This window comes from Chanodichthys erythropterus, chromosome 22 (genome assembly GCF_024489055.1).
Source record: "Chanodichthys erythropterus isolate Z2021 chromosome 22, ASM2448905v1, whole genome shotgun sequence".
In the NCBI taxonomy this organism is placed as follows: Eukaryota; Metazoa; Chordata; class Actinopteri; order Cypriniformes; family Xenocyprididae; genus Chanodichthys; species Chanodichthys erythropterus.
Genome location: NC_090242.1, coordinates 32,306,718 through 32,334,530, shown reverse-complemented (window position 1 = coordinate 32,334,530; position 27,813 = coordinate 32,306,718). Strand labels below are relative to the sequence as shown.

The following is a 27,813-nucleotide window of genomic DNA, read 5'->3' as shown; positions in this document are numbered from 1 at the left end:
CATTATTACTGTTATGTTGACAACTTAGTGTAATTTAAAACTAACTAAATGTGCACAGCAATAATAATGGAGGTAATACCCGATACAGTGACCCCAAAAAACTGACACTTAAGTCTACAAGGGAATGTTCTCAGCTAATATTCAAAGTTATGAACGAACGTTCTTCCAGTAATATTAATAGAAAGTTATCTGGCCTTTAATCATTCATTCAGAAATAACGTTTTCATAACATAACATGGGAACGTTATCACAACGTTATTAGAACATATTTTTGTTAGCTGGGATGCTGCAGGATCTTCACTTCTCATTATGATTTTTGCACTATATTGCTTTGAATCAACTGCTGATTTTAAGTGCACGTGCTCCAAGTTCACACAACTCTGTGCATCTTTCTTTAAAACAAATGCTACTTGGTTTGATATTTTCCTATATAATCAGACATACATTTTTGTGGCCACTGTACAGAATTAAGAATTCTGTTTGTGATCTTCTGAATGCAAAACACACTGTAAGGCAATAAACAAACATGAAACAAAAGTGCAAACAAAATGAGAAATGCATGTCTGCATTTAAACAGCAAAAAGTTGATTTTCTAAGATTGACTTCAGTCAGTTTTTATGCTGACATCAACGCCCTCTACCGTCTGATCTACAACAGGACACTTTTTAATTCACATGATCTCTGTGTTTCCCCTACAGGTCAAATGTGGTACTGCACAGATTAGGACAACAGCCCCAGATGAACAACTCTCTTCTTTGATGGAACATTAAGTTTGACTTCACTGCACAATATTTCACAAATTAGTTAACTCACATTTCAAAGCTCTTCTTTTGTATTATTATATGCAGTGTTCAGACCATAATATCACTGATGAATCTAAACAAGAGCTTGTATGAGCCAACATTACCAACAGCTCTTTAGAGTCCAGTTATATCATGGCTTTTGAGCTGCTTCAGAGCGTCTGAATATGATCTAGTTCTAGTGGTGAGTTCTGACCGGTTAAAGGGATAGTTCATCCGAAAATTATTTAAATGATAATTTACTCACCCTCAAGCCATACAAGGTGTATATGACTTCCTTCTTTCAGATGAACACAATTGGGGATGTATTTAAAAATATCATGCTTCAGAAGGCCATTATTAACCCCCTGGATTACTTTTATGATGGATGGATGCACCTTTTTTGGCTTCAAAATCTCACCCCCTATTTACTACCATTATAAAGCTTGGAAGAGCCAGGATATTTTTAAATATGTCTCTGATTGTGTTTGTCTAAAAGAAGATAATTATCATGGGATAATTTTCATTTTCAGATTAACTAACCCTTTAAATCTAGTTGAGTTCTGGTGTGTCAGTCATGGACCGGCATCGGCGGTTCTGTGCAGGCGGCGCTTCGGGTACATGAGCCAGTGGATCCGGACGGATCAGGAACCTGCAGAACACAATGAGCACTTTGAGCGATTCAAGTTTGAGGTTTTACTCTGATAATGTGATTTGTTTGTGTGTATGCATATATATATATATATATATATATATATATATATATATATATATATATATATATATATATATATGAGAAAAGCTTGTGTGTGCATCAGGATTTGCTGCCTTTATGAGGGCCAAATGTCACCACAAATTTGCTTAAACTTGACCCACACACACAAACACACAATAAATATGACCAAATGTCCCCATAAAAATAGTAAAACCTGGAACAACCTACATTTTGGGGACTTTTGAGTGGCGTCCTTGAGAATAACAGATGGGTCCAAATAATGTTGTTCCAAACCTGTATGAGTTTCTTTCTTCTGCTGAACACGAAAGAAGATATTTTGAAGAAGGTTGGTAACCAAACAGTTGATGGACCCCATTGACTTCCATAGTATTTTTTTCTACTATGCAAGTCAATGGGTACCATCAACATTCTTCAAAATATCTTCTTTTGTGTTCAACTGAAGAAAGAAACAGTATAACAGTCTACTTGCATATAAAATGCATATAAATTATGATATTAATGAGAGGTATGTGTGCATGCCTGTATCTGTGTGTGCTGTCAGGATGTGCTACATACACAACATCATTGAGCTGCAGCAGCGTGTCGGGGGCGGGGTTTATGAGCACATATGAGATGGAGTTCTGCTGGTCATTCAACTCATCTGCAACAGAGATTGGTGGATACATCTGTCACTCAAACAATATGGGTGTGGTTAAACAAAGTTCCACAGGGAAAGATGAAGTATGACTAAACACACACACACAAAAAAAAAAAAATTTTGCAACAAAGTAAGGTACTACAATTTGTTATGTGCTATGTAGTATGTAATACAATTCAGATAATAAGTATATTATCATCAGTGGCAGTAATAATGGGAATACTGTTCATTATAACTTTTCAGATGCTGTTCTTCATCTTTTCTCCCAAAATCTCCTTTCCCATCAGTACTGTAGAAGGTGTTTACCTTGCAAATACCCCAAATTAACTCTGTTCATCACATCACTGGCTGTTAGATTAGTGACATCTTCTATATGAGATGAAAGATAGAATAAAAAAGAGGAATAAAGAAATGACGGTATATTTAGGATCAAAATTATTATCTAGAAATATAATTTCTGACAAAACAGTTTTCAAAAAAAGTTTAGCAATTAATTAAGTGATGATTGAGCATTAGTGATGAACACCTGCTGTTAACAAGCAGAATCACTAAAGAAAAGGGAAACACAAGAACTACAAGTGACTTCAGTCACAGCCTTAAGGCCTGTACACACTGGGACGAATATCGCACGCATTTATCACCAGTGTTTTTCGAGACGTTTTTTGTGTTCATACCCAAGTGATTTTCACTGTCGAAGTGTTGATGCGCAGAGTGGACGTGCAAATTAACTCCCTGACAGTATGTGACGCTTGTGCTTAACGGTAGTGCAAATAAACATATTTATGATATTAATAAAAAGTTAAAGATAAAAATGCAGATATAAAATGTCAGATATAATATATATATATATATATATATGACATATGAGAGATGGTAGTCAGAAATGGTAGTGCAAATAAGTCACAATGACAGTAGGCTAGTGCAAGTGAACGGTAGTGCAAATAAACATATTTATGAAATTAATGGTAACGCTTTAGATTACAGCCCGGAAAGTACTGCGTAATTACAACGAATTTACAGCATAACTTTCAATAATTATAGTGTAACTATACAGTAAATATGTGTAAGTATAGGGGAACAATATGTAAAGTATTGGGAATAAAGGGGGAACAACCAGGAAAATAACAAATTATTTATACTGTAAATATTTTATATCTAAGGGGTACCTATGACATATAACTAAGGGGTAAGTATGACATTACGGGCCGTAAATTAAAGTGGTGCTTGTTACCCTCTTATTTCATGTAGTTACAGGGTAAGTAATTAATAAAATGCAAACAATCTGATATCACTGACTCTGAAACCTTTATTTGAAAAACAACTTTATTAAAAACAGGTCTACAACACTTATTATTCATTTTTTTAAATCAACTTTTCATTTCAAACTCTAAAGTCCTGACAGAAAGTAACAAGTTTTGTCTGTTTTTTGGTTGTTGTTGTTTCTCGCTTGGCTTCCACCAGCTCTTGTTTCTCAGCTGATGAATCTTAAGAAGGAATCCCGTTACTATTCTGTATTAAAAGAAAATACAGTAAGTTACACCCCGAAATTTTCTCATGGTTTAGGCTATTCATCTTTTCGCTTCTGACCAACTGTCACCAGTGCCTGCATGAGAGTCGACTTCGCGTTCGATGCGGTTCGATAAAGCAGCATGAAGCTTTCATGACGTTCTCGCGGGAGATTCGTGTGAAACTCGCGCGAGAACTGCCGTCTCTGTTGTTCTGTCTTGTTTGTTTCTCATTCTCATTATCTGTTATTCTGTGTATTTTGTTGTGAGCATTACTAAAATAATAATAATGAAAAAAAAAAAAAACTGACAGCATCCAACATCTGCGTGAGTTTCTCGGCATGCCTACGTCACGCTTCAAGTTACGTCACGCATGAACTCTCAACCCTCGCATGCACGCGCAAGGAGACAGCTGGTCGAAAGTTTTAAAAATATTCAAATATTTGGTATTTTTATTACAAATACATATCGTTTCACTTCAAAAGACATCGATTCATCCATTAGGGCCGTATGGATTACTGTAGTTATTGCTGTTTGTGCTGTTTGATGCTTCGACTTTTAGGAACACGTGAGCTTGCATTATAAAGCGTTCCCAGATGATTTATTTTTTTCCTAAAATCCTTTTTGTGTTCATCTTAAGAAGGAAAGTCGTATACATCTCAGATGGCATGAGGGTAAAAGATGAGTAAACGGTGAGCACATTTCCGGGTGTTCTGTATTTTTTAAATACAGAATAGCAAATGGGATTCCCTCTTAAGATTCATCAGTGGTAAGAACGAACGAAGAGGAACAAGAGGAGGAGGAAACCAAGCAAGAGAAACAAATAAGAAGTGTTGCAACTTTAAATCTGTTTTGAAATAAGTTGTTTTTCAAATAAAGTTTTCCAAGTGATATGACTGTTTGCGTTTTTATTTATTTATTTATTTATTTATTTTTTTTTATTAATTACTTACCCTGTAACTACATGAAATAAGAGGGTAACAAGCTCCACTTTAATTTACGGCCCGTAATGTCATATTTACCCCTTAGTTATGTCATACGTACCCCTTAGTTATAAAATATTAAAAGTATGAATAATTTGTTATTTTTCCTGGTTGTTACCCCTTTATTCCCAATACTTCACATATTGTTCCCCTATACTTACACATACTTACTGTATAGTTACACTATAATTATTGAAAGTTACGCTGTAAATTTGTTGTAATTACGCAGTACTTTCCGGGCTGTAATCTAAAGTGTTACCAAACATTTCTGCTGCACTTAAGGTTCCCAAGAGCACAGTGGCCTCCATAATCCTTAAATGGAAGACGTTTGGGACGACCAGAACCCTTCCTAGAGCTGTCCAAACTGAGCTATCTGGGGAGAAGAGCCTTGGTGAGAGAGGTAAAGAAGAACCAAAAGATCACTGTGGTTGAGCTCCAGAGATGCAGTCGGGAGATGGGAGAAAGTTTTAGAAAGTCAACCATCACTGCAGCCCTCCACCTGTAGGGGCTTTATGGCAGAGTGGCCCGACGGAAGCCTCTCCTCAGTGCAGGACACATGAAAGCCCGCATGGAGTTTGCCAAGATGGTGAGAAATAAGATTCTCTGGTCTGATGAGACCAAGATAGATCTTTTTGGCCTTAATTCTAAGCGGTATGTGTGGAGAAAACCAGGCACTGCTCATCACCTGTCCAATACAGTCCCAACAGTGAAGCATGGTGGTGGCAGCATCATGCTGTGGGGGTGTTTTTCAGCTGCAGGGACAGGACGAATGGTTGCAATCGAGGGAAAGATGAATGCGGCCAAGTACAGGGATATCCTGAATGAAAACCTTCTCCAGAGTGCTCAGGACCTCAGACTGGGCCGAAGGTTTACCTTCCAACAAGACAATGACCCTAAGCACACAGCTAAAATAACGAAGGAGTGGCTTTATAACAACTCTGTGACTGTTATTGAATGGCCCAGCCAGAGCCCTGACTTAAACCCAATTGAGCATCTCTGGAGAGACCTAAAAATGGCTGTCCATCAACGTTTACGATCCAACCTGACAGAACTGGAGAGGATCTACAAGTAGGAATGCCAGAGGACAAATTCAGATGTGAAAAACTTGTTGCATCTTTCCCAAAAAGACTCATGGCTGTATTAGATCAAAAGGGTGATTCTACTAAATACTGAGCAAAGGGTCTGAATACTTAGGACCATGTGATATTTCAGTTTTTCTTTTTTAATAAATCTGCAAAAATGTCAACAATTCTGTGTTTTTCTGTCTATATGGGGTGCTGTGTGTACATTAATGAAGAAAAAAATTAACTTAAATGATTTTAGTAAATGGCTGCAATATAACAAAGAGTGAAAAATTTAAGGGGGTCTGAATACTTTCTGTACCCACTGTATATATATATATGACATGAGAGATGGTAGTCAGAAATGGTAGTGCAAATAAGTCACAATGACAGTAGGCTAGTCCAAGTGAACGATAGTGCAAATAAACATATTTATGAAATAGACATTCTCAACTATATTTCTTGAATGTAAAAGAAAAAAACAAACAGTAAAAATGCAGAAATAATACACATCTATTGGTGAGGCCAAGAACTGGCAGAACAGTTTGTAGGGGTCTTCCTCATCTACTTAATTTCTCTTCGTCGTCTTGGTATCAGTGTGTGCCCGGAAAGACCTTTTTGTGCTTGAGCGCCACCAAGTCATGTTTTACTGTAACTTCAGCATCTCCAGGCATGTGAACAAAAGCGCCACTCTCATTGGTCTGCCAGTTTTTAACGCGGCGTGCCAAACCAAAAAAACGAACCCGAGGCGTTTTAAAAAAAATGACGCTTTTACGTGTCGGTGTGCACACTCACATTGGCGCCCTTTGTTTAGTCAGGAGGCGGTATACGTCGGCGATAATCGCACGTGATATTTGTCCCGGTGTGTACAGGCCTTTAGATGAAATCAACTGAAGATAAAAATCATTAAATCTATCAAGATCTGATTAAAAGATTTGATTCAGTTATTACTAACCAGATTGACTTTATTTCTGTCACACGTCTACAGAAGTTTTTATTGAGATTAGTAATATGTGAAGCTGGTAATGCTGTTTGTGGAGTTGTTTAATCAAATCTTCAGAGATTTAACGATTTTTATCTTCAGTTGATTTTATCTAAGGCTGTGACTGAAGTCAGTTGTAGTTTCTCTTTTCTTCAGTGATTCTGCTTGTTAACAGCAGGTGTTCATCACTAATGCTCAATCATCACTTAATTAATTGCTTAATTATCTCATTAACTTTAACTCTGCTTCAGTGTTATTTTAACACTATTTAGAGAGGGACCAAATGTACTCTGAGCAGAGTTGATTTAACTCTGGGGATTCGGTTGTGTTCTGACCAAGAATGTAACCATATATTCATATATACATAAATCAGTGTTCACAACCCTTTTTACTTCCATAATTTGACATCAATTTTCAAGTGAAACATGATATGAGAGAAATTTAGGACAGGACTTGATTTTATCCATCAGGAATTTGTGAAAAGGGAGGGTTTTATGGTGGTTACAGTCTCTTTACCATATCAAAATAAACATGGTTTGGTTAGATCTTTCCACAAACTGAATTCAATTACTGCACTTAAAGTGACATTTTTATGGAATATTGCAGTATTTATTATAAATGATTTATCAGTGCACATCATTATTTCATTAAAAATTCATGTACCCTCGGAAACTTTAATTAACATAACTTTGCTTCCCTCTTGCAGAAACATCTCTTTTCTGATGACATGCATACTGGCGGGAGGGCGGGACAAACTGTCACTCACATGAGGTCGACCAATAGCAAACCACAACCATCCAATCAATTCCCCATGGTCAAAATCAAGTCCCACTCTACATTTTTTCTTGTTCGGGATGCTGTTTCATTCATATATACGTCACAATACGGAAGAAATAACTATGACAATTTCAGTTTCAAGCTGACTTTAAAAATAAACATTATACATATTTATGTTATTAATGAGGTAAAGGACATGGTTTACTGTATCCAGCTGTGTGAAGGCCCAAGTGCTGCATGCGGTTCCTGACCAGTTCCGTAAGCTCCTCCCTTTCCGAGCGCCGTAGTACGCCCAGACGCTGCTGAATGGAGCTGAGGGAGGAGTCACTCCTCTTCACACTCCGCCTACTGAGACGCCTCGTCCAGTACATGCTCTTCTTTCTCAGGAGCGGGTGGTCTGATTGGTCACTGCTGGAGGAGCTCCGGGTGAGGATCTTTGACTCTTCCCCCTTCTCTCTGGTGTCGTTTAACCCCTCGTTGCTGACTGAACCTTGAAACTGGAGGCAGAGGTCAGAGAGATACAGATAGATAGATAGATAGATAGATAGATATAGATAGATAGATGAATAGATAGATAGATAGATAGATAGATAGATAGATAGATAGATAGATAGATAGATAGATAGATAGATAGATAGATAGATAGATAGATAGATAGATAGATAGATAGATAGATAGATACCTCAGGGGGTGCATGTGATTCTGTGCGGTAAATTCCGATGGGAATCTCTGAACTAGACGAACAGAACTTCTGGAAGAGTCTCCCGTATGTGCGGATCCAGAGGTCAGCCTCGCATACATGCATCTAACACACACAGGAACATGATCATAACCAAACAATGACAGATCAGTGTAAAACATTATAACTCACATCTAAACACATAAATGTGTTGCACTCACAGCACACAGGTACCCTGATCCAGGTGTGGTGTCCAATCCCAGCAGTAATCTGGCTATTGGGATCATGTAGTCCTTCACAAAACACTCACACACAAAATAGACCCAAAATGACCATTAAACAAAAGCTTTGCATCACAGGAATAAATTACATTTTAAAGTATATTAAAATAGGAAACAGTTATTTTAAACAGTAAAAATGTTTCATAATATTACTGATTTGATCAATTAAATGCATCCTTTATGAACAGAAGAGACTTCTTTTTTAAAAAATGGAAACTGTATCAACCCCAAACTTCTACCAGGAATGCACTGCAAGTCTCCAAGAATTTAAAGTAAATGCAAGTTACTATTTGTAATTGTAATGTTCAATTCCTGAGCACAAGAGGGCGCTGTGGCTGAATTTATTAGGGATAAACCATAGACTGTAAAAAAATATGGACGTAGCGTCCGTGACGTCACCCATAGAGTTCTGAACAGCAGTTTTGAAGTGAAAATGAGGCCGCGGCCATCTTAGCTGCGCGTCACCGCATGTCACTCCCGGATAACTGAAAATGGGCAAAGAGGCGGGGAGGTGGTTTGAGCTGATGTGATTGGTTGCTGAAACCACGCCCGCCTAGCTCGACGTGACCACGTTAGCATGCAAAGGAGCTATCTATCTAGATACTATCTAGATTATTAATAGAGATAAGTTTTAACATCAGAAAGTTCTAAAGGTTTACTGTCAATTTACGGTGTTTTTTTAAGATATAGATGCTCCAACACCAGTAGTGTTGGGTGTGCAAATAACAACATGGAAAATCAAATGGGACTTCATACCTTGAATCCAATCTGTGGCACTTGGGTAAAATATAAATGTCCATTGCAAAACAAAAAAAAACATTTCACATTTCTTCTGAATGATCTGCTCTCTGTCATCGTTCTTCAAGAAAGGATGCAATCTGAGCAGCGATCATATCTAACAAACAAATGAGCCTGTGTCCAAAGTAGATTTTTTAAAAATAGTGCAGCAGTTTTAGTTATAATATCCAAGCAGTGCTGTCAGAGTTGTATATCCTCCTGGTATTGTCATTGTAGTAAATCTCGCAATCAAAACTTTCAGCCAATGCCACGATCCAACAACGTGTGTTCTGTGTCTCTTCCCCATGCACGCACACAGACACACATCAGTCTCGAATATTATGCAGCAAGCCATATTTTATAATTGTACAAAACAATCGAGGAAAAAAAGCACAAAAACGGCTGAGATGCCAAATTCAGCAGCAGCTGAGGTAAAGTGACAGCTCACAGACAGCAGCGCACTCTACCTGTCACTCAAGTAACCACGCCCTTAATTATGCAGAACTTTAAGGCTTAATATAATTTAAATGGATAAGTTATAAAAAAATTCACCCCCCTCAGAGTTGTCATGAAGGGCAAAAATAGCAGTATAGACCAAAACCACAATTTGAACCAACTTGTAAACATGTTTTTTTCTGCTATAAACTTGGCCAATTTAACATGGGACTCTATGAGATTCTGCTCTCTTTTGGAGCCTGTCCCTAGCGGCCAGTCGATGAATCGCAGTTTAAGTTACTTCCGTATTGGCTTCACGAGAGAAAGGGGGAGGTTGCCGCTTGGGATAAACCCAACATTTGTGTATAATTCAATTCATTTAATTTATTTATTATTAAAGGTACACACACACACACACACACACACACACATACCTGGTACAGGAGTGTGTCCAGCATACTGATGCTAAAGACTCGACCAGCAGCAAATGGAAGACGGAACATAAAGGCGAGATTCGAGCCTTTGTCACGTTCCTTCTGTCGATCAAACACACACATTTAGCAATATATCAAACTACAAAACTACAGTATCCAATAATTAAATGTACTCTCCTCTGTCCATCTCTCACCTTCTCTAGTTTGGACAGAGCGAGGGAGTAACAGTCCTTCGCTCTGAACTGCATGAATCTCATGTTTGACGGGTGAGTCAGTTCTGTGATTATACTAAGACTTGGAAACAACCTGAAGAGACAGAGAGAGAGAAAACGAGACTATTATGAGATTATTTACATTTAACAGATGCTTTTATCCAAAGCCGCATTCAAGGTAAACATTTTATTAGTTCATGCATGATGATAGCACCATGCTCTACTGTTTGAGCAACAGGAATGCAGCTTTTATAACAACTTTTTTTACAGACTCTCACCTGAACATGGTCTGCACATTGACGATAGTTTTAGCGTCAGCCATATAGTCTTCCTCTGCACTCATAGTGCTTTCTTTGTCCACCACCACTAGATTATCAGCATACAGAACGCCACACTGCAATAGGCTGTCCAAACTGTCAATCACACACACATCCAATCAGTTCATTCATGTCTAGAGGGATATATTTGAATTGGCTATCAAAGATAGGGATGCATGATTGATTTAAATAAATCAAAATCACGATGTGCTGAAACTTATTATATTATTTTCTTTAACACTCTTTTTTTACAGTGAAATATGGTGAATAGTAATATTTATTATTTTTGTTTAATATATTTTATTTAGTCATAGTAATAATAATAATAATTATTATTATTATTCAGTATTCACTAATTAAATGCAATGCAATATAAAAAATTCCAATGCAATGCAATATAAAAATGCAATATAAATAATACAAAAATGCAATATTAATAATATAAAAATCCCAATGCAATTCAATATAAAAATACAATATAAATAATATAAAATTCAATATAAATAATATAAAATTCTTAATGCAATGCAATATAAAATGCTATATAAATAATAATAATTATTATTATTTTATGGTCATATTTATATATAATCACAAAATCTTTAACCAAATTGTATAGCCCTACAAATAAGAACAGCAAACTTAAACATTAAAATTTTTAAAATTGTAATCACATTTTTTGGGGGAGTCTTTATGTGCTTTAACAAACAGGACAGTGGAGATTGACCGGAAAGCATAGGGTTGAGAGAGGGACGGGACCGGCAAAGGACCTCGAATCAGATTTGAACCCAGATCAGTCGGAGGTGCAATTACGCCATATGTCAGTGCGCTAACCACTAGGCTATCAGCGCTGACATAATCACATTTTTATTAGAAAAATCACAATTTGTGATCACAAATCATGCAGTCCTAGCCAAAGAGAAGGTTTTTTTGTTTAACTATACTTGTCAATGGTGCCACCCATATAATACACCATTGGGAAGCAGGATATGGCCTCAAGGAAGTGGTCATCGGGTCTGCAGGAAGCAGAAAAACATTCATAAGGCTTATATGAAACACACGTGAGGTGAATGGGAATGTGTTTGTGTCTGTGTGTGTATTTGCTTACAGGTTGTCCAACAGCAGGACTATAGGGTTGAGTTCCCTTCTGGGTCTGTAATAGGCTCTTAAAGGCACTATGAAGTTGTAAAGGCCATTTCCAGCCGTCTCAGCGGAAACGATGATGAGCTTGTTTTTGAAGCCATATGCTTTTGCATCTTCAAAGGTAACATGTTCACAGCCCTGTAATAGAAAATGTGAGACATATATGACATGCTTATGTGATCTAATGTAAAGCATATTGTGCAAATACAATATTTTGAAGACATTCGTACCTTGTGGAAGCTGGTGCTCACCTGGTCAAGCCGTAAACAGCAGAAAGGGGCTTTCTGGGGTAAGAGATGGCAAAGGGTCGGGGAGCTCCCAATGTATGGAGAATTTGGAGGATATCCTTTCACAAATCTAAGGAAAATAACATTAAAATACACCATAACAGGTTTTGTTCTTAGTTTAGTCATAAATAGATTTCATTTCATACTTATTTTTTTTCCCAGTGGAATACAAAAAGAGATTTTTTTATGAATGTCCACATGCTCTTATATATAGGGCTGCACGATTTGGGGGGGGGGGAAGCTAATTGAGGTTTTTCAGATAAAAAAACTGTGATTGTGATTTTTAAAAAATTCCAGGTTTGCTGTGTTTGTTTGTAGGGCTGCACAATTTTGTCAAAAATTATGTGATTATATATCAACATGACTATAAAATAATTATCTAAAATACTATTATTTGAGAGCAGACAGTCACCAGTAGCTGTCAAACTACTGGTGAGAAAAAAAAGCAAAAAAAAGCATCACAAAATGACTCTTTTATCTTAAAGCTTCATAAATTATTTTCATTAAAAAATATATTTTGTTTGTGATGTTGAAACAAACCACAAATTGTACAGCTCTATTATATTGATGTATATTGTACACTTAACTGTAAATTTAAAAGTATAATAATAATGATTGGTGTTGTTTGAATTAAGAAAGAATAGAGACTTAAAGGTACAGTAAGCAATTTCAGAGAAATGCTGTTGAAAATGAATCGGACCTAGCACCAAAACACTCGTAGCCAATCAGCAGTAAGGGGCGTATACACTCATAATGGGGGTGGTGCCTGTGTTGCATAATGTGTTTGTTAATTTGTGGGCGGAGCTATCAAAACAGGGGTGTGATCCTTTGGGTAGGGGCGTGTTTGATTTGCTGATTTCAAATATCAACAGCGTTCCTCAGAAATCGCTTACTGCACCTTTAACTCACTCATTAGCTGTTACATCTTCATCTGAGTGTCCCGCCTCATCTTCTGATTGGTCACTGAGCAGATCACATGGTAGTAAGGAGGCGGAGTCAGCGATCTCCAGAACAGGCGCTATGCTTGGGCGTCGACTTCCTTGTTCGTTTTCTGGGGGCGGGGCCAGTTTGACGCCACTCTCGGTGGGACTGGTGTTTTGGAAATCCATGGCAACCGTTCCTGCAAACAATCAAACTGTTATAAACAGACCCTCTTGACAACTTCCTGTCTGTCTTCTATGGATTCCCGCTCACCCATGCTAGCAATAATACTATGAACAGGTAGGCCAGACGGGCTGTTTAAAATGTCACAGTGGCCCCTCCCCTTTCCCTGATCTTCTTCCTGTCTGAAGATGAAGGCGGAGTTTTCCTCCTTCGTGATGTTGATGTAGTAGCAGGTGTCGCTGGTAGACATGATGTGGCGTGGTCCAGGATTCAACAAGATGCTTTTGTTATCTTCTCTCTTCACGCCGATCATACACACACCGTACCTACAAACAAATAGCCTGCCAATAAACGTTTTAAACACATTTGATATGTTTTAAATAGTGTGTAAACCTACTTTTTGTGAGCGTGAAAGGCTGCGTAGGTAAAGCTTTTGCTGTTGTACTCTCTGAAGAACATACTGTCACCCAGCCGGATATGATACACCTCATTACCCGAACAACGGCCGTACATCCTCTGCCACTGCTCCGGAGACTGCTGCCCCTCTCTAAAAGGGTTTTAACATGTTATAAAATAAAAATATATAATAATACATAAAAATATTTAAGATGAGATTAGAAGATTTTAAGTTAGCGTACTCAAATATTTCAGGTCAAGAGCAATTAAAATGTATGAAAATAAAAATCTGCCAGTTCTGCTTACTTAAACTTTGAATTTCTTAAAGGTGTAATATGTAATATTTTCTGTCCGCTAGAGGTCGCTAGAGGCCTGTTCAAAACAAAGGCGTAGCTTGATGATGCCAATCTTCGGACATGTGGTCTTCACCTCACAGCCGGTGGAAATAATCAGGATTGGACTCAGGAAGAAATCATGTTCATGGATGCGATTATTAACGTTACTGTAGTGTGAAGCAGAGCAGGACCGAGTGTTGTGGAGCTGAACGAGGAGCTGGAGCGAATGCGCAACACACGCCTCACGAGCAGCGGGACTTTTATTATGTCACAGTCACCGGCGCCGCTTCCGATTTTCCGGTCATGAGTATGAGGTAACGCAGCTCTGTTTATCATATTAGATACATTTGAGAGTGTTGAAAATGTTATAACGTTACTCTATGCGTTCACTCAGCGGATTCTGTGAGACACTGTTACACACTGCAGTAAGATAGATCGATTTTACGATATCATATTAAATACTGGATGGCTTGTGTTGATAAATGGCATGCAATGAATGTTTTAAAACGTATTGTGTGATGGAAAAAATGCTGTATTACTGTTGATAAAAATAAAGCTGCATCTGATTATGCTATGTTAGCTACTTCACAAAATAGTGTTTTTCTCTGAGACATGGTAAAGCATGGTACTCGCAAAAAATCAAGAAAATTAGATTTAAACAATAAGACTAAACATGTTGAGCTATATAACAATAATTAGTTTTCTGTCTATAAATATATCAAAACAGATGTTCCCTGGTCTATTAAAACATGTAATATATATAAGCTTCTTTGGTGTTTCCATGGTTTCTACAAAATTAAACAGAAACCGAGGGTAACGCGGGTATGACGCAATTGACAGGCGACTCCTCACACGTCCCGGAGCCTTGGTTAAAATTGCAATTTTCTCACGATTTACAAATAGATGTAAACATTTGGGATATTGTAAATACTCAAGTGAACAAAATATATAACACTGGCCTAGTAATTTTTGGATATTTTAATGCAAAATTCTTACATATAACTTAAAAAATGAATTAACTTTTTTTTTTTTGCCAAGTTATTCGGATTTACAGTGCATAAATGTGTTTGGGAAACCTGTTTGAAAACAGTCAGTATTTTTCAATTCCATGTGGTGGCGCTAGTAGTACAGCAATAACACACTTCACCTTTAAAGAAGCTAAGAGAGTTGCGACTCACTGTCCGCGAGATGTGTGGACCAGTAAAGTGATCAGCGTAGAGGTGGCCGGACACAGACAATTCAGAGCCAACATGGCGTATTTAAACTCTTCTTCACACACAACGTGATCTGTGGAAATAAACGGACATGCTGCTCAGAGGCAAGATGACCGGGGTTACAAAAGTGAGTCGTCTAAGGGCTTCAAGAAATACTGAGATGAATACATTATACAGAAAGAGTGAGCAATAACCTAAAGGAACCTGAAACCAAAAAGGAAGTGAAAAGAGCCAAATTAGTACCTGCAAATTTAACATGGAACTTGTTTTCGGGTTTGAGAATCTGGACGTAAAGGGGGCAGTTTGGAGCGAAGTCTTTCACAGCCCAGGCCCTCAGGATAGTCTGGTGATCCTGTCAATAAATCAATAACTGTCATTATGTGTTTATTAACTGTGTATTTAAATTGGATAAACTGACTGGATTCAATGTGTAAATGAAATGACACCATCTGACTGTACTGTAATGTTGTTAATTTATTATTATTGTTGATTAATGTTGTGTGCTTTTATCTATCAATCTATCTATCTATCTTTTCTTCTTTTTTTTCTTTTTGTTATGTAGTGTTTGGTTAAATATGCTTTTGGATTGCTTTATTATATATTCAGTTTGTGACAATTAGTAAAAATCAAAAAATCAATAAAATCAAAGTCAATAACTGACAGATAAATTACAGATAATAGTCTTATTCTAGGTATTCTAGATGATTAGTGATATTTTTTAATCTAGAAAATATTGATGTGTGTATCTTTATCAATACATGTGAATAATAAAATAAAAAGTTATTGATTTGTCCGAACACTCACTGCCGCCATGCGATCAGCTTCATTTCTGCTGCTAAGAATGAAACATGCTTCCGCATCATCCATTCTATAGAACAAAAGCGACCAATCACAGAGGGGGATTAACAATCACAGAATTTTTTTTTTGTTATTCCAAATCTTCTCCAATGCTTGCCTTTAAACAATGTGCAAACTGTGATATATAAAACAAAAAAGTGGTATGAATTGTGTGGAAAAAAGGCTTAAAATACAAGTTGCAATATAAGGGTGCACATTGAACTATTATCCAGCACTTAATGCATTTTGTTCATTAGTTGTTACAGCCTTATGAAAAATGAATGAGATTATATGCAAATTCGCCTATGCATAAGCAGATGCTGTGATTGGTCAGTGGGGCTGTCACTCACTTGGCTCTCAGTAAATCCTGGTTTTTAAGGGCGGAGCCTTGAAGGTATATGACTCTCTGTGACCACAGTGGAATCTGCAAAATCCTCCTCACCTGGACATCCACCTCACATGGACACAAGATGACCACGTAGTAATCCTAAACATGCACAAATGCAACATGTCATCATACCAGAACAAAATACAGTAAACATCATGTACAATGGACAGATAAGTCATTCTAAACCTATTAAACACACACAGGCAGACAGAATACACACCTGTGTGTGTGGGTGAGCGTAGAATTCATTAAGAAAGTCCATGAGCAGATCGATTTTGAGAGTGCTGACGCATAAGACCACGTGTCTCTCCGTCTGAGCCCGATGTCTGCTGTAGTTTCCCCCAGATTTCTGCCTTTCCATCCACAGATAGATCAACTCCTCGAACTATAGCCAGAAGAGAGGAGGAGAGACAGACAATGAATAAAAAGCCATATGATACTTAGAAAGATCATTGGCTGTGTTCATAGTGGTGACCTGTAGAGGCAGCACCACCAGGGCCACACAGATCATCACCACCACCAGCAGCTGAGACGGCCAAATCTGTGGCGTCACATCGCCGAAGCCCACCGTAGAGAAGGTCACGATGCAAAAATACAAAGCGTTAAAGAGAGATAGACTCTTCCTACCAGCACGTTCTAAATGCTGGATACCACATGTGCTGAAAGAGACACACAAGACTTTAGTGAAGGTGATGAGAGATAGAGAAGAAGAAAGATCAGCTGCAGAGGTGGGCGATATATACCAGTTAAAGTAATAAAATATTGTTTATATTGCAGTTGTGCAAAATGCATGGTAGAGCGTGGCTGGTCGTTGTTAAGCCCTGCCCTCCTTAGTCACTGCTGCTAGCTATAAAATTGAGTAAATAAATCCTCAAAATATTTAAAATTTAAATAAAACTCAAATTTTTAATAAAAAATAATAAATTAAACTAAACATAATAAAAAATAACAAAATAATCTTGACAATAAAATGATGTAAGAGACAGTAAATAAATTAGGAATAAATTGTTTTAAAAAATAAAAAATATAATTATTAATAAAAAGTTTAACAAATACAATTGAAAAAACAACACCAAAAATAATATTGTCAATAAAATGGCACGCTGAAAAAGTAATTAAAAAAGAAATTTTTAATAAAAAATAAATTCAATAAATAATAAAATTAATCAGATACAATAATAAATAACAAAAATAATCTTAACAATAAAATGACAATCTTGACTTGAAAAAGTCTCCAATAACATGAAATCAGTGAATCAGGAGGTTTTAGAGAAGTTTAATTTCTTATCTGGATTTTAAAAATGAAGCTGAGCAGATTTAAAGTATTAGTCCACTTTTAAATAAACTTTTCCTGATAATTAACTCACCCCCATGTCATCCAAAATGTTCATGTCTTTCTTTCGTCAGTCGAAAAGAAATTAAGGTTTTTGAGGAAAACATTCCAGGATTTTTCTCCATATAGTGGATTTCAATGGCCTCCAAACGATTGAAGGTCAAAATGTCAGTTTCAGTGCAGCTTTAAAGGGCTTTAAACAATACCAGATGAGAAATAAGAATCTTATCTAGCTAATCGATCAGTCATTTTCGAAAATAAATACAACCGTTTATGCTTTATAAACACAATATATCGCCTTGAACGTACTTCCCGTTTCCGCATTCTTCAAAACACTTATACTGTATGTCCTACACCTTCCCTATTCTTCTTACGGAAAAAAACGAAACTGCCGCCGCGTTCGTTCCGTAAGTAGAATAGGGAAGGTTTTCCTCAAAAACCTTAATTTCTTTTCAACTGATGAAAGAAAGACATGAACATCTTGGATGACATGAGGGTGACTAAATTATCAGGAAAAGTTTATTTAAAAGTGGACTAATCATTTAAATAGTGTTTAATTACAAGTGTTTTTGACAAATTTCAATTTACACAGAGCTCATAAGCTTTACATTTTTTTTTGGTAGTTTTTTGAATACTTTTCCATAAAATTGTGTATATAGATTAGTGTCCTTGTTAGGGCACCCGCCTCCCATGCTGGTTTGATTCCGGGTCAAGTAGGACCGGTTACAATGATATAAATTTTTGGATATATCGCCCAACCCTAAACAAGAATAAAATGATCCTTACCCGGTGAAAACGAGACATAAAAGAGTGCAGATAAGAATGAGAACCTGGTTGAACATGGCTGAGTGTGTTCTCTGAATCGCCCGGTGCAGATCATTCTGTAACACACACATATTGCCTGGTTTTCAAATAGCAGTGAACAGAAACTGGTGTGGGTTTATTTGGCAATGGTTAACACTCACTATCATGCTCTCCAGGGCACACTTGGCCAGCCAGCAGTTGAGGAACACTGGGATAAACAGGTTTCTGAGTGGAGGCCAGAAGATCTGACACACAGAAAGAGGTCAGATTACATTATCAGTCGTGGTGAGGAGTTTGGGATTTAGTTCTGAAGATGCATCTTACCGTTATGATGAACGGGACAGTATTTAGCATCTCCAACAGGAAGGACACCTGAAATATCTGCTCCCATATATTACCCTGGAAAAACACAGGAATTATCTATTTTGAACATCAGGAACCAATTGTTGTGTCTTTATACTGCTGTGTCAAAGGAAAATGAAGGAGCTAGATATTCAGGTCTGTGATAGTGAAAACTGATATAAAATCAATCAACATTCATATTTCACGCTTCATATATATGCCCAAGCTCACCTTGTAGCTGAGGTACATTAGCAACATGGCCTCCATGAAACTGATGGATGCTACGATCACCTGAGGAAACAAACAGGCAAACTTTTTAGACAAAAAAAGTGTTGAGTATCATATTTGACACATCAGACTCCTGTAGTCTGATATAGTGAGAATATGGAGCTCATTTGAGAAGGAAAAAACAGAGGCCCAAACTGAGCAAAAAAAAAGTTATTTTGGTGCAGTTCTTGTAATGTAATTCAATGAGATCTTTATTACAGTTTAACAGGCCAATTACAAAAAAGCACATGAATGTCACTTGTCACTTGCCCGATAATATGTCTTAGTAAGATTATATTTAAAGGCTTAGTTTTATGATCAAAGCTAGTTTTTATTGTCAGGGACAAACAATGCAATATGCAACTCATTATGTCGGAGTGAAATAAACAGTTATGGAGAAATTTAGAAATCTTTCTTTAATGTAGAAATTAAAGTTGAAGGTCCAAACTCCTCCCGAAAATCCAGAAAAAAAGTCTGTTAGAGCATCACTGACTACATCAGAGAAGCTGTCAATCTCAGCTGTCAATCATGACGTTTTTATAGCATCAAATAACTAAACAAACCTGAACTTATTTTAAAAAACGAACACTTGAATTTACATCAGCATGATAAATAACTACCTAAAATGACAGAAAACAGAAAAGTGTAATTTGATTGTTTTGTTTGTCCCGCGTCCCATTAGATTACATGGAGAGGGTGGGGTTTGGGAACTATACTGCATCATGCCACCTGGGGGCGAGTAAACGTTTTGGCTTCACTTTTCAGGACTTGTGCGGCACACTTGGGCTATGTCCAAAATCGCCCCCTATAACCTTAAATATGGCACTATATGATTTGTAGTGGTGTCCGAAACCACAGTTGACGTTACTGAGTGCACTCATTCAGTCCCACAATGCATCACAATAACAAGTGTACAACCGTTGTACACTCAACAGCTAGAGAATACCCATAATGCACTGTGAGAGTCATGTGGCGAGCCGAATGAATTCCCGCATCTGACCAGAAGATGGTGCCCACAGCTGAATCTTCCATCCATCCACTTCTCAATGTGGCTATAGCGTAATATCATACAGGGATACATTCATTTTTACTTGATTATTGAATTATATACATGCTAGTTTTCATGACAGAGCTCAAGATATTTTCATTTTCATTACTACTAGAGCTGCCAGTTTTCTAAGTTTCAACTGATTATTAAACAGTCCTTCAAGCGGACTACATTAGTGGACTAATGTAGGGAATAAAGAATAGTGATTTCGAACACAGCATTGGTTTTGTGTTGTTCCTTGCATCAGTCAAAGAGCATCTGGTAGCAGTGTCACTTTCAAAATCTTTCAAATTCACTGTTTCTGGGTGGTGGAATGCATTGCAAACTTAAAAAAAAAAATGACTGAAAACACCCCTCTTGATTCAACTAGCTTTTTTAGTAGAATTTCTGCTGCAACCGCATTGTACTGTTCCAGTATTTATGGCATGGTAGCACTGTCTTTGGATTAAGTGCTTCTGCTTGGATTATGCTCGTTTATAAATGGTTTTGGAGAACACAGTAGGGGAGAAACAAAGCTTTTCAAAGCTCTTAATCAACTGAACAAGTTGCTTTGCAAAATGATTCACTGTTTTGAAGCGCTTGAAACACCACAGTCTGGCAGCACCTGCTGGTCAAAACAATATACATGCAATTAAAATCTTAATTAATGGTCATTAAACATCCCATAGCACTTGTCGTAAAAGAGTAGGGGTGTAACCGTAGTGTCCTCATTTACTGAAATCATGTGACTTAGCGAGTTTGATACAACCACCAAACCCCCGATTCAAAGCAAAAGATTTAGAAATGTTTCGAAAATTCACAAAGCGGTGTTTAATCAATAAATTTAAATATAAATGCTTTGTTTCCCTTGGACTCACCTGAATGGCCCACACTGGTACTTTTCTATCTACCCAGAATATCAGCTCCCTGGAAGAAAGAGACGGATTAGAGCAAATACATTAGAAGCATAAAATCAACCTCGAATCACATCTGCATAACCGAAAATAAACTGCAAATTGATGCTGATGGTTTTCTCACCAGTTGATCTCGTTGGTCTGCGTGGTGTTGTTGCAGTTGACGCTGCAGAGAGAGGAGGTGTGGGTCGCTTACTGTGACACATCAATCTATAGGGATATTTTACTGCAGCATAATAAATGATTCACTAACTTTCTTTAAATATTAAAAAATATTATCTAACACCAGCAGAAATGAGTCATGGTAATCATACTCTTTAAGTGAAATGCAAAACAATCGGCACGATTGAATAAATTGCAGCGTTTCAAACACAAACGGTCTTCATAATAGCGTGGTGTCGGTTCTTTTGCATTTTTAAGCTCAGTTTTCTTTTGATCGAGCACCTGCTGAAGTGGTGTTTGGATGTGCGCATATTATCATATTCTCTAAGCCATTTCACACTCACAAACATTAAAACACAGTTCTGACCATGTGTGGCGGAGCTGGGCCGGATTGTCCGTCATGACTCGTATGATGTAGAGAACACATGTTAACAGCTTCAGGCAGAAGTTAAATATTCGAATCCTTAAACCTGGAGGTGAAAGTTTATGCATTAAAATACTAAAATATGAAAATTAAAGGCCAAAGTTCAAAAGGTTGAGACTTACTGGATCTTTGGTTTTTGATGAAGAAAAGTTTGAGTCTCTCTTTAAACGTGTTCTCATCCACATAAAACTCCACATGGACCCTGCAGGAAAAAACATCAGTCTAACATTAACCACTGTCAATCAACTGAAATTTAATATCTAGTTCAGTCATGAAACTCTAGAGGGAGCAGACGATAGGTCCTTTACATGCTATCTGCAGTCAATCACATCGTTACTGCATGACACAAGCTGATTGGCCTCTGCTTATCCTGCAGCCAATGAGATTGCTTGCCCAACAATTAAAAAGTCTGGTTCACTGTTTGCTGTAAGCTAGTCCTGTAGCACGCTATCAGAGTTTCTCTGAAACCCTCCACCTCCCCCAGCTCCACCTGCCTAGATCTGCTACAGGATTAATATATGTCTATTCATGCAGCAGCAGAATATCTTACATGCTCACAGCAGCGTGTCTGTGTACCTATTAGCAGTCCCGGCACTAGGACACATCACTTGGAGGGGGATACCATACAAGCAATGTGCAAACTTTGCGCTAGAGTTATAACGATAAAGAAGTCTCAAAACCAAAGTCGATTATTCACTAAAGAAAGTTAAAGTAAAAACTGACAGAGCTTTTGACATCTGACGCTGCATTAATGGTGCATATTGAGCTGAATCTACTTCAGCATGTTCTGATAACAGTATATAACTGCCTTAATTCATTTTCTTAAAGGGGACATATAATGTCTCTTTTACAAGATGTAATATAAGACTCTGGTGTCTCCAGAATGTGTCTGTGAAGTTTCAGCTCAAAATCCCCCACAGATCATTTATTAGAGCTTGACAAATTTGCGCCTATTTGGGTGTGAGCAAAAACACATAATTTTGTGTGTGTCCCTTTAAATGCAAATGAGCTGCTGCTCCCGGACCCCTTTCCAGAAGAGGGCGGAGCTTTAACAGCTCAAAAAAAACAAAGCTGGAGAATCTCACGCAGCCAAAATGAGGATTGTCAGTAACGGTGTTCAGCCTTACATTGTTCGAACCGGAGTCGACACTGATGGAGAGACTCAGGATGAAGTTACAACTTTTAGAATGAAACTGGATGTTTCTGAATGGTTAGCAGATAAATTTATGTAGTTGCTGTGGAGTTGATTCAACTCATCCACTAGCATGTGCCGTCATGTTCATCTTTTGTGTTGAATTGACCCTCGATTGTGAAGCAGTCCGGCGTAAAATGACGGCATGACAACAACACTCTACTACAACAACTCTTCCTCTTCTCTAAAGCAGACCAACATGGCCCCGCCCCCTTTGTTGTGTGTTCTCAGGGGTGGGGTTTATGTAAATTTTGGGTTTGTGATGTCACTAACCCAGGAAGAAGCTCATTGTAGTCCCTACCAGCTGTTTGGTACTTAAAAAGAGATTTCTTTAAAAGAAAATATCTGCCTTTGCATTGAACTTTCAGTGTCGTATCTTTGCAGATGATGTTTATGCTCAAACTGCAATATTACACACTAACTAAAGTTAAAAAAGTGAAATCATAATCAAGGACCCCTTTAATATTTCTCTTGTGGCACATATGTGGTGAAAAAAAAATGAGAAGAGATGTTTTTTGTGTTAAACAAGTTTTGTTTTTTAAAAGAGGAATAAGTTACCAACTGTACTCTGTCACAATAGACCTTATTCACAGCAGCACCATCTTTGATTTTTACCGGGAATGAAAGCGAGGTTGTGAGGGATTTATGTGTCTCATCTCTTATTTAATGTGTCTTTGGCTTGTTCTGCTGACAAAAACTGCAAAAATATCTTTCAGAGGAATTTCAGTTGACAAAAAACAAACAAAAAAACAGACAAAATTAACTCTGGAAAATTACGTGATCTAAGGGCTTTATACAGCAGATGCCATTGAAAACATGAAAAAAGTCTATCCCTCACAGCCTCGCTCTCATATCTGTCATGGCGCTGCTCTGAATAAGGTCTATATATAGACAGACAGATCATATAAAGATAAAAAAAGAAAGTGAAAAAGGGCAAATAAATGTTTACTTTACTGTGAAAGCTTAACATTGGTGAAGGTTAAGAGGCTACAGCAATACTGGCTAATAAAGTAAGTGCTTTGTGTGGGTAAGACAGGGTGTATTCATGTATGTGGGTAGTTGACATGAAATACTTTTAGAAAGTTGACAAATCCTGTGGTGCAGCATGCTAAACTCCATCAGAAATTTGTGAATTATTTCATGAATATATCATCATGCATGCATGCATTAGTAGAAAAAATCACTTGTTGCAGTACTAGTCAAAATGTGATTAAATATAGTGAAATAAACACAAATTTGAACCTAAAATCTTGAAAAGCAGACACGCTTTGCATCCAGTACTCATGTAGATATGAATGTACATGATCGTAATGCATAAACTATGTTATATAATGTCAACAGAACTATGTGCCAGTATATGTGAGTTTTCCTGTGCGTGTTGTGAAACTGAGAAGTAATATTTGATGCACAAGGACTCTCTCCCCAGCTTTCTCAGTCAGATTTACTGTTTACATAGTTAGAGCAATTCTCTACATTACAATCCCAGATTGGAGATGCGATGTGTCCTCCAGTTCCCATGGAGACCACAGGAATGGTGTTTTTGTTTGCCGTAATAAAGTGAGACGGAGCCATCAACATTACAACCCCTGGCACAATGTAGTGTCCAAAATATTCCATATGTCTTTGTTGGTGATTATATTTAGCATGGTTTACATATAAAAGAAGTAAAACTGGAGTAACAAATGATTAATATTTTAAAGAATGCAAAAAAACTTTGAGAAGTGCAGTACTAGCAGCATCTGAAATCCACTACAGCGTTCCTACTTCAGCCAGACTCAGTGATCATTTCCAGTTATTCAGTCATGCAAAAGACTGCAGTGACCCTTAGAGACGCATCCTACCTCTGCCCAGCATCGCTACCAAAAGAGTCCAGCCTCCAGTTGACCAGAGCTGGGTTAACCCATGACGGCACTGCATTCTTCTGTTCCATAACAGAGAAAACCCAGAGGGTTTCTAGACGAGGATGTGCGGAGATCTGAGATGAGAGGATTGTTATGGAAGTACATAATCTTCAGCGGCGCGGTTCAAAAAAACCCGCCCACACACTCTTGATTGCAGGCGCACAAGCATGCGCTTCGCTGGCAGAGTTCTGCTCAGTCTCTCTTTCTGTTGTATTTGCCTCTGCATTACAATTTCAATGCACGTTAATTGTTTATTAGTTTTACTAACATCTCTATATCAAATATGGGCCTAACTAAGTAGGCTGGAACATGCACAACAGCTGTATAACGTGAACCTACTAGTTCTGTCAATGCATAAAGCTTAATAAAAATAAACAGATTTTTTTGGATAGTGGATGATGGTTGTCTAAGCAACATGCCTCAAGCGATGCTGTGTGTCTTTGTAATGGTGCAAAGTCACGAGTGTATGTACTGTAGTGTTATCATAATGTGTTTACAAAGAGAACTTTGAATGAATGAGGAATAAATGCACCAAAGAAAATTTAAATATTTCAGTCAAATGAGCAATTCTTTTGTTTTTTTTCTCTTTCCACCTTTCCGCAGTGCCCACCCTTCTCTCTTTCTCCTGTTCAGAGGAAATTACAGATAATAACCTGCTCAAGAGGCTATTTCTGTCGATCTGGAGAGATGTGGCCGTGTGCCCACACACACACACACAATGGGACTTTTTCTTAACATTCAAGGATGTTGTTCTCTTGATCAGCGGTTTAAAAAACTGCAAACATGATTTTCACACAGTTATATTTTTCATAGGTTCTGGGTGCTTGCCAATGTGTTGCTATATGATTGCTAATTGCTTATTTTTCATACAATACAAACACTCTAAGTGAAATACACTTTTTTTGTGATGCAGTCAGTAAGTACTAACCAGGGGCTGCATTTCAGAAACATCATAAATCCTAAATGAATATAATTTATTTGTATCTGCTGGTCATTTGGATGTAGTTCTGACTGCTGGTCTTCAATGAGAAATGTATGAATTTGCAGGTGGAACAATGGCAAAACTGGGCAATACACTGTAAAAAATTTCTGTAAAAAAGCAGCCAAATTTTAACAGTAACATGCTGTTTTCCATTAAAACAGTAATATACCATAGGAAACAATGCATTCTGGGTAATTTTTGAAGTTTTCGATAAAGTAGCCTACAGCAATATACCGTGAATGAACAGCGCTTAAAGTTGACACTCTGAGGCTGTTCTAAATTACACCCTATACTCTCATTTCCTACATTAGTTCACTAATATAGTCCACTTGAGAGAGTAAATGAAAACACATTTGCGAATTCAGACACTGATGAACACCTGCTGTTAACAAGCAGAATCAATGAAGGAAAGGGAAACAAGAACAAAGTTTAAATTAGAAATAAACCAAGATAAAAGAAGACATTAAATCTCTCAAGATCTGAATAAACATCTCCACAAACAGCATTACCAGCTTCACTTATTACTAACCAGATTTACTTTATATCTGTCAGACGTCTATAGAAGTTCTCGTTGAGAATCAACAGAGGCTTAGATGTTGCTTTATTTTTTTGTTTGACATTACCATGATGGAGGTCAGTGTTTGCTTTAGTTGTGCTCTTGCACTAGTTTTTCTTTGGCTGCTGTAATTGTGTTTTTAAAACACATTTATTATGGCAAAAAAGAAAATTTGATCATATGATATTAGCCATTAATAGTTCCAATCATCATTTAATGATGTGATATTAATCTCATCAGAGTCTGGTCTATAATTATATAGATTATGTTTTATATTTTTATTATTGTATTTCTGTGATTTTTACAGCATGAGATCCATCAGTGTGGATTTTTAAAACAGTTTGTGCTCAAAACATTTTGAACTACTGACTCATTCAGACAGACTCACACAGACATCAAGAATTGGCATTTGAATCACAACAATGGTGAAAATCAAAAGCTTCATGCAGCAATGCATGTTGGGTACCAGCATAGTACTAAAATCATCCATGACTCCCAGCATTCATTGAATAAATTATGCAGCTGAATTGTCTGGTTATTTTCTTTAAATTCTTACTGTATGCCTTTATTTTTGCTGTTGTTTTTGTGTTGACATTTTGTAGTGTGTTTTGTGATATTCAGAGCTGATCTGTTTATCTTTTTGTTGATTGTCACCATTGTTGAGATTCGTACGCTGATTCTTGATGTCTCTGTGAATCTAATTGATGCCCTAGTTCAAGCATTTTTTGTAAATGAAGAGTTTAAAAATCCTTAACTGATTGCTCAGCACTGCTTTATCCTTTGCTCTAGTATCACAGTGTTGGTAACATAAAACTACATTTATTTAAAAAAAAAAAAAATCTGATAATGGATTAGACCAGGGGTTGTCCTGGAGGGCCGCTGTCCCTGCAGAGTTTTACTCCAACCCTAATCAAACACACCTAAACCAGCTAATCAAGGTCTTCAGGATTACACGTAGGTGAGCTTTATCAGGGTTGCAGCTAAACTCTACAGGGACAGCGACCCTCCAGGACCAAGTTTTCCCATCCCTGGATAGACACTGGACACGTATTGCCACCTAGTGGACTCGTCTGTCCTGCTTGCGCATGCACTGTTGCACACACACCGTCTGCATGGTCTCGAAATTTGGGCTGCACGCGGACGGGGTGTGTGGCCGGACGTGAGCCCTCCGCATGACGAAAATAACATAATGCGGACGGTGCACGAACGTGGACGGCCGAAGTATACCCGGAGCTTTAAAGGGTTAAAGGTGTAAGATGAAAAAACACGCATAGTGAAACACTTTTCTACAGTAATAAACTGTAAATTCATTTTACAGCAACAAACTGTAGAAAAACAGTCATTTACAGATTACCGTAAAATCATGAAAAAACAGCAATGTACTGTAAAATGTAACAGTCAAATTTATTGAATGAAACAAGTTAATTTCACTGAAGTATTAGTGAAATTCAGAGGTGGAGATTCCAGGGGTCAGAAAGTAAAAGTCCTGCCATATTTTTATTCCGCCCACTGAAGCATTAATGAGATAAATAAGTGATTAATTGAGTGATGATTGAGCATTATTGAAGACACCTGATGATAACAAGCAGAATCACCAAAGGAGAAAATCA

General features: G+C 37.4%; 1 protein-coding gene across 1 annotated transcript; it reads right to left on the bottom strand.

Annotated features, from left to right (window-relative positions):
* kcnt1a (potassium sodium-activated channel subfamily T member 1a) lies at positions 1–24,694 on the bottom strand. The gene is given in 30 exon segments (XM_067375658.1): positions 1–1,431; positions 2,071–2,155; positions 2,459–2,521; positions 7,666–7,957; positions 8,143–8,265; positions 8,361–8,444; positions 10,067–10,213; positions 10,261–10,372; positions 10,557–10,691; positions 11,540–11,611; positions 11,704–11,876; positions 11,990–12,095; positions 12,935–13,145; positions 13,220–13,455; positions 13,527–13,676; positions 15,039–15,147; positions 15,318–15,426; positions 15,879–15,942; positions 16,262–16,398; positions 16,520–16,684; positions 16,775–16,958; positions 18,419–18,513; positions 18,598–18,681; positions 18,761–18,835; positions 19,010–19,069; positions 20,951–20,999; positions 21,111–21,152; positions 21,516–21,618; positions 21,695–21,774; positions 24,606–24,694. Coding segments are annotated over 30 exon segments (3,534 nt in total). The 3' UTR covers positions 1–1,331.
* Between the last annotated feature and the right edge of the window lie 3,119 nt (positions 24,695–27,813).